The sequence below is a fragment of the Nicotiana tabacum genome, chromosome 4, assembly GCF_000715075.1.
Source record: "Nicotiana tabacum cultivar K326 chromosome 4, ASM71507v2, whole genome shotgun sequence".
In the NCBI taxonomy this organism is placed as follows: Eukaryota; Viridiplantae; Streptophyta; class Magnoliopsida; order Solanales; family Solanaceae; genus Nicotiana; species Nicotiana tabacum.
Window position 1 is genome coordinate 137,013,875 of NC_134083.1, and position 11,803 is coordinate 137,025,677.

The 11,803-nt window shown below is 33.5% G+C and overlaps 1 protein-coding gene across 2 annotated transcripts; it reads left to right on the forward strand.

Moving 5' to 3' along the window:
- Nucleotides 1-1,079: 1,079 nt before the first annotated feature.
- On the forward strand, nucleotides 1,080-10,783 carry LOC107805941 (disease resistance protein Roq1). 2 transcript variants are annotated; one of them, XR_012708968.1, is made up of 6 exons: nucleotides 1,080-1,644; nucleotides 5,881-6,988; nucleotides 7,203-7,478; nucleotides 7,589-8,644; nucleotides 8,990-9,494; nucleotides 10,293-10,783. XR_012708968.1 is itself a non-coding variant. In XM_075252496.1 (5 exons), exons 1-5 carry the CDS (start codon nucleotides 1,145-1,147, stop codon nucleotides 9,437-9,439), a joined length of 3,390 nt encoding a protein of 1,129 aa, XP_075108597.1. In that variant the 5' UTR covers nucleotides 1,080-1,144; the 3' UTR covers nucleotides 9,440-9,609. The 2 variants fall into 2 exon arrangements, 1 of the variants encoding a protein (XP_075108597.1); XM_075252496.1 differs by lacking the exon at nucleotides 10,293-10,783 and having other exon boundaries at nucleotides 8,990-9,609.
- The last annotated feature ends 1,020 nt before the right edge of the window (nucleotides 10,784-11,803 follow it).

An 11,803-nucleotide genomic window follows, 5' to 3' on the forward strand; every position in this document is an offset into this window, starting at 1 on the left:
TAGACTCAAAGTCATACATATTCTTCCACATGGAGCACTAATAGTCCATTTACTTTAACAAAGTGGTGCACTTTTAGTCATAACACTAAACACATTTTATTTTTTTAATAAAAATCTAAGATCTGACAAAATATTTGTTCCCTTTATTTTCTTTTTTACCGAAAGAAATAAAGATGACATATTTATCTAGATAGCAAATAGTAAATATATATAGAATTTATTTACTATTTATCTATTTACTATACGTAAAATATATATTTTACTAAGAAATGTTAAACACCATTAATTTTTATTTGCAATAATTTTTATCTAGATAACCTCAAATGGTATCTAGATTTTTTTATTATATAGATTTTTTATTATATATACATAAAATAAAAATAAATATTATGTTTACTATACGCTGACTCCCATAAAATAAAAAAATCTAATAAATATATATATATTACATATATTTATTTTAGTAATAAAATTTATTTTACTCTCCGCAATGATTTTACGTATATTTATTTTCTGTCAACGTATAGTAAATATTATGTATATAATAAAAAATCTAGATACCATTTGAGGTTATCTAGATAAAAATCATTGCAAATAAATATTAACGCTGTTTAACATTTTTTAGTAAAATGTATATTTTACATATAGTAAATAGATAAATAGTAAATAAATTCTATGTATATTTATTATTTATTATCTAGATAAATATGTCATCTTTATTTCTTTCGGTAAATAAGAAAATAAAGGGAACAAATATTTTGTCAGATCTTAAATTTTTATTAAAAAATAAAATGTGTTTAGTGTTATGACTAACAGTGCACCACTTTGTTAAAGTAAATGGACTATTAGTGCTCCATGTGGAAGAATATGTATGACTTTGGGTCTAAAGTTAAAGATAATGTATGTTTTTGGGCTTTTTTCAGTGTTATGACTAAAAATGTACCACTTTGTTAAAATAAATGTACTATTAATGCTCCATGTGAAAGAATATGTATTACTTTGATTCTAAAGGCAAAGATGATAGTGTTCTGTTGTTCTTTTCCTCTATCATCCTTATTAAAAAGAATGAGAAACTAAAGTCATCACTTATACTTATAGACTTCTCTCAGTATCAGAATAAGTTTCTTTACTCCAACTTGGGTACATGGCTGATCAGAAAGGCAAAGATCAATCATCTAATATTCAGCCTTCGTTTGCACTTGGTCCTTGGAAATATGATGTGTTCTTGAGTTGTATAGGTGGTGATGCTTCACAAAACTTTGTAGATCAACTATACTTAAAACTTTGCCAAGTTAGGATAAACACATTCAAAACTGATGATGTTTCAGCTGAAGTAGTGATGAATGCAATCGAAGGATCAATCATTTTTATTATTGTTCTTTCCAAAAACTATGCCTCATCTAGAAGGTGTCTTAATGAGCTTCTACATATCCTTGAGCTCAAGAAGAATTCCAAACGGTTACTTCTTCCTATATTCTATGATATCGACCCTTCTGATGTGCGCAAGCAAACTGGAATTTTCGCTGAAGCCTTTGAAAGGCATAGAACATGTTCTCAATCAGAGCAAACCATTCAATATTGGAAAACTGCCCTCAATAAAGTTGGTAATTTATCTGGATGGGATCTCAGGCATGCTGCTGAAGGGTAATATTTCCTTCTTTACAGTCTCGTTTCTTTATAACATTTATGAACTATTTCATCTCCTTTTTTGTCAGTGACTATCTCATCTAAAATATGTGAAAATTCTTTTTGATATATAATGTGTGTGTGGGGTGCTAAGATTTGAACTCAAGGCCTCTATCTGATTTTATTATAGTTAAACTGCGTGACCACCTCATCTAAAAGTTTATGTGGTTAGTGAGTGTAGGATTGCATTTAGATGTTCATAACACGCAGCGGAAGATAATAACAATCGTAGGAAGATCTTTTCGTGTTTAAAACTATTTACATATCAAAGATCGGATCTAAGACGTAACTGGTGAAGAGAGTCTCGTTTCAAAATTTCTTCGATAGCGTGAAGACTCTATGCGTATCCACACCGAGACCGACCCTTGCTATCAACTCTTTGATCAATGAAACACGCAAAAAAATTGATTGAAAAACTTGTGCTGAAATTTTTCCCAAAAATCTCAATTCAACGGTAGAAAAACAAGGAATACTTTTTTTCTTGTAATTGTATTTTCTCTCTTGGAACGTAATTTTTCTCACGCAAATTTTCTCAATTACCCTTTATATAGCATCACCTATAAACTCTTTTCCTATTTGGTTGAGGTAATGACTTACTTAGCATAAAGTTTATTCCAAAAGTAAACTTCATGGAATATTTTATATGGAAATTCGAAATTTCATCTAATTGGCATCCGATTTCAAATCCAATTCCAATTGGAATATAAGTATCAATTAATATATTATATTAAAAAATACCAATCCCATTCTTAATGGGTTTGAATCAACCTCATGTCCTCCCTTAGACTTATTGGCAATCCAATCCTAAATTGTTTTTTCCAAATAAGTCTTAATCATTAATCAAGAGATAATTTAATTTTCTATTCCAAATAGAAAACTTTAATTTATTCACAATATTAATTATATCGTCCGTGCTTAAAAAAATAATGATATTTCATTTGGACTAATAACTACATTTATTTGACTAATTAAATTCTTTAATTTAATTATCAAATAATAAAGTAATTAATCCTTTAGCAAAGATCAGAACACTCGTTAGTGTGCGACCCCATAGGTTCAATACTATGCCGACAGTAAATTTATCACATCAATATACTAATCAAGGGTGGCGTCTAGTAACACTCTTTAATGACCGGATAGAATGAAGTATAGGTTCAATACTATGCCGACAGTAAATTTATCACATCAATATACTAATCAAGGGTGGCGTCTAGTAACACTCTTTAATGACCGGATAGAATGAAGTATACAATTTACTCTCAAGAGCCAGTAGAAGAATAATATAGTAATTTCTTCTGTCCTTATAGCTCCGGGTCACCCTAGGATATGGTTCAACTGTCAAATCCTAATAGGCGACCAACTATGTGTTCATGTCAAATATAATCTACCATTGAATGACCTAAGAAACTCTTTTCTTCTTTCATTCAATTGCCCTGTCCAAGGTCTTAGTTTTGTCGTTTATAATTCATGACAACATGGAGCTTAAACTCATTACCAAGAGTTGACAGATTTCATCTTGATCAATCACTAATTCTACAAGTATTTAATCATACCCAATATCTTTTTAACTATCGCCCTAGGGCCATAGGTGTCTAGTATCAAAGCACAATAAATAACTTGTCAATTACTATGACGATCTCAGGTCAACGGAAATTCTTACATCACATTCTTCAAGAGAATATCCTATTGACAATTTATGGTAATTCTAACAATTAGGAATTATCCAATGAGTCGGTTCAATGATCATATCTCTATATGCATCATTTATCTATGTGATTTAGTTAATGAGATCAACTAATCTTTATCCAATAAAGACGATCACATAAATATTGATCTAACCAGATTACTAATGTCCAAATTAACAATCCATGATCAAGAACAAATTTAGATTAAATTATAAAAAACTTCACTCTCATTATCATGATCTTCATCATAATGTCAAGTCTTAAAATTTAATCAAGGACCTTATCAAGTTAATAAAATAATTAATAATAACTATGATAAAAGAATATCAGATGCCATATATTTTTATATTAAATAATATTCGCAAAAATATGTTCAAATCATCAAATGTGAGATTGGATCTAGGGCATATCTACTATATCCCTAATAATTTCCCAGTTGCACTAGAGTCAATCGTTATTTCTTCTTTCCCAATTTTCACTTGTGCTTGGCAAATTCCTTTCCGCCAAGAGCTTTAATGAATAGGTCTGCAACATCTTCCGTTCCATCAACCTTTTGAATCTCAACGTCTCCACGTTCAATGATCTCTCTTATCAAGTGATACCTTCAAAGAACGTATTTGGATTTTTGGTGTGATCTTGGTTCTTTTGCTTGAGCAATAGTTCCAGTATTGTCACACAATAATGGAACTGCACCTTCTATTGAAGCAATCACACCAAGTTCAGTTAAGAACTTTTTCATCCGTACAGCTTTCTTAGCAGCTTCACTAGCTGCTATATATTTTGCTCCAGTCACTGAATCAGCTATTGTAGCTTATTTAAAACTTTTCCAACTCACTGCACTACCATTTAAGGTGAATACATAACCAGAAATATATTTGCTATTATCTCTATCTAAAGAGAAACTTGCATCAGTATAACCTTTAAGTTTCAACTCAGAATCTCCATAAATGAGGAATTGGTTTTTAGTCCTTAAGAACTTAAGAATGGTCTTCACCACCTTACAGTGTTCCTCACCAGGATTTGCTTGATATCGGTTAGTCATTCCTAGTGCATAAGCCACGTCAGGATGTGTACATGTCATGGTATACATGATAGCTCCGACTGCACTAGCGTATGAGATCATACTCATGTGTTTTCTCTCTTCAAGTGTTTTAGGACAATCCTTCATACTGAGAGTAATTCCAGTGCCAATCGGTAGATAACCTCTTTTCAAATTATCCATGTTATACCTCTTTAAGATGGTATCAATGTACAAAGACTGGGAAAGTCCAAGCAGCTTCTTTGATCTATCTCTATAGATCTTTATTCCCAATATATAAGTTGCTTCTCCCAAGTCTTTCATGGAGAACTATTCAGATAGCCAAATCTTGATACTTGCAGTGCCGGTATATCATTCTCTATGAGCAATATATGATCAACATACAGTACTAAGAATATAATTGTGCTTCCACTAGCCTTTTTGTACACACAAGGTTATTCTTCGCATCTAACAAAATTGAACTTTTCAATTGTCTTGTTAAAGCGAATATTCCAACTTCGAGAAGCTTGCTTTAGTCCATAAATGGATCTCTGTAGCTTGCAAATTTTATTATGATCAGACGGAGATGTGAAACCTTCAGATTGTGTCATGTACACATCCTCTTCTAGCTCACCATTAAGGAAAGTTGTTTTCACATCCATTTGCCATATTTCATAATCATAGTATGTTGCTATAGCAAGCAAAATCCGAATTGATTTGAGCATTGACACAGGAGAGAAAGTATCGTCATAGTCGACTCCTTCTTTCTAACGATATCCCTTGGCAACAAGACGGGCTTTGTAGGTCTCCACCTTTCTGTCTCCTCTAATCTTTTTCTTAAAAACCCATTTACAACCTATAAGTTTTATATCCTTTGAAAGTTCAACTAAAGTCCATACTTTATTTTCCTTCATGGATTCCATTTCGGATTCCATGGCCTTTTGCCATCTCTCATAGTCAGAACCTTGTATAGCCTCTTCATAGGTCTTAGGGTCGTCATCATTATAATCAACGTCATTTGATACATCTATCTAATTTGATACTATGTTAAACTGCCTAACCACCTCATCTAAAAGCTTATGCGGTTAGTGAGGACATACCTTTATTTACTTAATAATATCTGTGCTAAAAGAATCAGATGATATAACTTCTTGATTTAACTAAAGCAGACTGAGTAATAAGTAGGACGTCCTGCAAATAGTTCTTTTTTTTTTTTTGGAACAATAGGAAGTCTTTGATACTGAATTCACCAGTCTTATTGAATGTTTAGTTCCACCTGAAGTTCCATCTTAGGTTAAGTTCCACTTTAACCAAACACTTAGAGATGATTATTATTTTGCCTTTGTCACTTCCTATTGAATTTTCTTTTAATTACTAAATGGCAATTCCCGTTATTGTTCAAGAAGCAAATGAATCAAAGGATCAGCTGTATGGTGTTCTTTTTTGTTTTTTTGGCCTTTTGTTGTGTTTAGCTGAACCAAGTTATTTCAGGTTTGAATCAAAATTTATCCGTATTATCATTGAGGAAGTCTTACACGAAGTCAAATCTCGAACACCCCTTTATGTTACCAAGCACCCCGTGGCTCTTTCTCCCCGTGTTAATCAAATAGAGAAGTTATTGTTCAAAGGAGACGGTGATGATGTTCGTGTGATTGGGATTCACGGCATGGGTGGAATTGGCAAAACAACTCTTGCAAAAGCTGTGTTTAACCAAGTTTTTCAGCATTTCGAGGCAAGTTGCTTTCTTGAAAATGTGAAATCAGAGGCTTCTGAAAGACATAATGGATTAGTTCATTTACAAGAGCAACTTCTTGGAACGATTCTTAGGAGAAAGATCAAAGTGCACAATGTGGATGAGGGCATTACATTGATCAAAGAAGGGATTTGGCAGAAAAAGGTTTTCATAGTCCTTGATGATGTGGATGATCAATGCCAGTTAAATGCATTACTTGGAGAACGTGATTGGCTTCGCCCGGGTAGTAGAGTTGTTATAACAACCCGAGACAAGCATTTGCTCAAAGAACTACATTTGAATGAGCAATATGAAGCCATGAAATTGGATCACAAAAGCTCTTTACAACTCTTCACTTTACATGCCTTTAGAAATGCACCACCGGCTGAAGACTATAGTATGCTTGTCGATGGCATTGTAACTTACTGTGCAGGAGTTCCACTGGCTCTTCAAGTTTTGGGCGCTTATTTGTCTGATAAAAAGATTGAAGAATGGAAAAATGCAGTGGACAAATTAAAGATGATTCCTTCTAACGATATTCATACAAAACTCAGAATAAGCTTTGATGGACTTCCTGATGATTTTACTAAAGCTGCTTTCCTTGATATTGCTTATTTCTTCTTCAAAATCCAGAAGAGTGAGGTCGTAGGTATATTCACAGCTTGCGGTTTCTACCCTGAGGTTGAAATTTGCGAATTGATTGACAAATCTTTGTTAACAATCGATGAAAATAAGCATTTGAATATGCATAATTTGATCCGGGATATGGGACGAGAAATTGTTCATAGGGAATCACCCGATAACCCGGGGAAGCGTAGCAGATTATGGTGCGCTAAAGACATTTCCGATGTACTCATAGGACACAAGGTATCATACTGTTCAATTCAGTTATTTTATAGACGTTGTTCATTTCTCAATAATTCTCTTCCAAGAGACGCCATTAGTATGTTAATGTTGTTAGGATTTTGTCCTATTTTCTTTCTTGTCTGATTTATCGTCACCAAGGTTTGTTTTATTAGCTTCCGAATAACGCCTTGTTATTTTCGATACCAACAAAGGTTACCCTTTTTCCTTGCTACAGGGCACAAAAGCAGTTGAAGGAATAGTCCTTGAATCTTCAGCATTGAAGGAAGTACCTTTTAGTACAAAAGCATTTGAAAAAATGGCCAAGTTAAGACTCCTACGCATCAATCATTTGCAGTTATATGGAAGTTTTCAGTATTTACCAAAGTCACTAAAATATTTGCATTGGCACTATTGTCCTTTGAAATGCTTGCCATCTGACTTTTGTCTGGAGAATCTTGTCATTCTCAACATGAGTTTTGGCAAATTCAAGGAATCCCAAGCGCCGTTAAAGGTTTGGCACGTCTTCTCATTACTGAATTTTCTGATCTTTCTATAATAAATTAAACAAAGAAGAAATCTTACTACTATCATTCTTATTTGTGTTCTACTTTTGGGAATCAGTATTTCAAGTGTTTGAAGAGCTTGGTATTCTACAGTTGTGAGTATCTCAAGAAATCCCCAGAGTTTGTTGGTTTACATAGTCTTGAGAAGTTATCATTTGGTTATTGCTCAAATTTGATGGGATTGGACTCAACAATTGGAGAATTGAAGAGACTTCGTATTTTAAACGTAGCTGATTGTAAGAACCTACGAGAACTCCCACGAAGAATCTGTGAGTTAAAATCACTTGAAATCTTATATCTCGATAGCTGCACAAAACTAGAAGAATTGCCTGATGATTTGGGAAAGTTGGAAGGTCTGAAAGAGTTGAATGCAGTTGCAACAGCTATTACAAGATTACCTGGTTCTGTTGGACATTTAAAGAACTTAGAGATGCTATTGCTATTACAGGACCTCGTATTGAAAAGACAATCCAAATTTTCGGACATATTCTCAACTTGGTTGCAACCAAAAGGAAGCCTTAGTAGAGTGGGATATTTACCTTCTTCAGTTTCAAGTTTAAGTGCTTTAAAAGTTTTACAAATTGAGAACTGGAATATGACTGAAGATGATATTCCTTTTTCTCTTGCGAGTTTATCATCTTTACAGAATCTATGTTTTAGCAATAATAAGTTTCATGTTATACCTTTCAACCTTTGTGACCTTTCTAGTCTCAAGCATCTGAATTTAAGCGAATGTCCGAATCTTAAAAGTATCCCTGAAATTCCTCCCACTCTTCAGAATCTCAGAGCTTATAATTGCAAGTCGTTAGAGAGACTTCCAAATTTGTCAGGTTTGAAAAGGTTGAAGGAACTGGAATTGTTTCGTTGTGAAATGTTGACGGAGATTCAAGGGTTGGAGAACCTTGATTCTGTTAGAGAAATAAGTTTATGGAGCTGCAAGAGTTTTGGAAGACTACTTGACGTATCTAACTTGAGTAAATTGAAGAACTTGGATCTTAGTCACTGCGAAAGATTGATAGAGATTCGAGGCTTGGACAACCTTCGTTCCATACGCTACATCAACTTATTCAATTGCAAGGGTCTCAAAAATCCTTTCACTGAAAACTTCTTCAAAGTAAGTTTAGAGTTCTACTACTAGGTGGAGTTAGTGGGAGGGACTAGGCTGTTGCTGATCCTGCTCTACTAGCTTTGCATTTTCTATTTTTCAACATTTAAAATCTTTTGAAGAGGTTCACTTTACTGTTGCCCCCTCTTTCTTCCTATAAATTGTACTTGCCTGAGCCGAGGGTGGGTCTCTGGAAACAGATTCTCTACCTGCATAAGGTAGGGCTAAGGTCTACGTACACACTACCCTCCCCAAACCCCACATGTGAAAATATACTGTGCATGTTGTTTGTTTGGTTCATTCTTGTATTCAATCTATCATATGGTATTACTTATCATGATTTGCGTGAAACAGGTCCATTATGAACATGGTAGTGAGCTCCAACTAGGGCTTTGCAACAGCAATGTTCCGAATTGGTTTAGCTACAAAGTAGATGGATGTTCAATGTGCTTCAATATGCCTCTACAAGTGGAGAGTACATTCTTGGGCATGTTTCTTTGGGTTGTTTATGGAACAGTGGATGAAACTAAAAATGTTTATCCTAAAGCCACCATTGTCGATGAAACAAATGGCGTTGAGTTTAACCATCGTCTGTGGACAACCATATCCTTTGCAGAAAACTCGTCCATCCATTACATACCACGAAATTACTTCAAATGTCCGGTTAAAGGCAGAGAAACGATGAGCATTCTTATTGAATGCTATGACTTTCCAACTGAAGATTTTGTTAAGAAATGTGGAGTTTATCTGTTGTACAAAGACAAGAATGGCCCGGTTCATTCTTTGTCTCCTGGTTTTCTTTAGAATCGCAACACGGGCTTGTGAAAGAGAAGTTAAGGCTAGTTTTCTGCAATTTCAGGTGTGATGATCATCTTCTCTTGTATTCTTTGATTTTAGTATAATTGACATGCTTTCGTTCTGCTTTTAAAAATTGTTACATCGCGTCAACTAAATTGCTGGTTGGTTCTTTGTCAGACTCATCTCAGTATCCTTGCATATTTTTTGGCTGTTAATGTTTATAGGAGATCTCTGATACGGGCAAAGGTTATGGCTTCCAAACCATCTCTTAAATGCGATTATCATATGCATATAATTAGTTTAAATGTTTATGATGATATATGAAATGGTGAATGTTTATGATACGTATATGATTTCATTTTGATGAATTCACAAGAATTATGATGTGAATTATGATTTGCTATGTATAATTGTTTTCCTAGAGAGGGAGCCGAGGGTCTATCGGAAACAACCTCTCTACCTCAGGGTAGTGGTAAGGTCTGCGTGCAAACTATTTGTTGTTGTAATTGTTTTCCTAGAGACTTGTCGTCTCACTTTTTGGAAGGAGGTACATAGGTGAGACTTATTATTGGATATTGGGTCATTCTATGTAAAAGAGACAAGTAAGTTATCCGTAAAGATGTTAATATGGAAAAGTGGGGAATTAGTTTTTAGAAGAAAACCATATCTTTTCTTCTTTAAAAGAAAAGCATGTATACGCCTTATACACAACTTGAAGATACAAAAAACTACTTAAATTCTCCCATAAAATACATAAGACAAAGATATTTTGTTCGTGGATAGAACTCTGTTTCCAAGAGAGATGAAGTCGACTTAGGATCAATTTGTTGGTTGTGATTTCTATTCTATTGTGTTACAGGTACACAAATTCATGTCCCAGTTATTGTATTTTACTTACAATGGTATTATAGCCATGTAAAATTGCATCCTTAGTCTGGATCTCCTCTGTTGAATGGTATATTTTTTGTGTATTCTGTGTTGGTTCCTGATATGTAATTCATGTATCCTAGTTGTGTTTAATTGATTTACTGCGGTGCCCTAAAGATCAATGTAAAGTGTATATTATAGTGTGATTTGACGTGGGCTTCTATAAAAGGATCCATGTAATTTTGTCAATTAATCATTACGGAATTTTTACATGGTATAACTAATATTTACTAGATATTTACTACCCATAACTATAGTTTGAAATAATTATAATACATAGCTAATGTTTGTCTTTTATAGCAAATTTACCATCCACAAACAATTTTCAGATCTCTTCCTCCTGCTCACAACCCTAAGAACCCATTTCTTTCCGTTTCTCATTGGTATTGTATTTCAAAAAGTAGCCACTAATGTAGATTCGTTTATCCTAACAATTATTGTCAAGGTTTTCTTGGTTATGCAAATAAAGGGCATTATATGAAGTTCGTTCTTCAAATAATCTATTTGCATGTGAGAATGCTATTATATTACGTTATTCTACAAGGCCGTCAATTATTAGTACTTATTCAAGTCATGCCAAGATATTAGCAACTTAGAAAACAAGTAACCCAACACACAAAAGATGTGTGACTTTTCTGTAGAAGATTCTAATAGTATTGAAGTTAATGTTGTTGGCATAACTCAATTAAAAGAAGAATATATCGAAGGAAATAGAATAAAGCATATTTTACCAAAGTTGTTTTGCCAGATGTGATCTTTAATAGAATGGTAAAATAGATGTTCAACAAATTCGTTCAAGTCATAAATTGGCGGAATAGTTCACTAATCTTTGGCGATCTCAACATTTGAAAAGTTGGTATATAATATTGGAATGTGTTATCTCCAAGAAATAAAATAATGTTTTCATAAGGTTTTTAATTAGGTAGCTCTTAATATGTATTTCAAGATATGTGTATTCTTTTTCCTTCACTAAGCTTTTTCCCACTGGATTTATCCTAGTAAGATTTTAATGAGGCACAATATCTGTTAATAGACATCCAAGGAGGAGTGTTATGAATACACGAAGTAGATGTCCTATCGATGAACTCTTTGAGATACATCTATTTAGTTAAGTCATCACTTAATATTTATAACATTTGGATAATATTCTTGTAATCTTTCCCCATACCATATATCCTACAAATAAGGTACTCTTTACCCTATGGAGGACACACAAGAAACACACTTGAATATACGAAAGTGAAATTAAGTATATACCTACATGAGAACGATTGGAGATCAAGAACATTATTCACTTTTAAATATTTGTTTACCCGTAAAACGGTACAGTTGAATTTATACGTAATTTCTTGACAAATGAACTAATTTGATCCTGAAATAATATAATAATCGAAGAAATACACAGTACTTAGCCTTGGAATGTAGATGAAATGGCAAAGATAG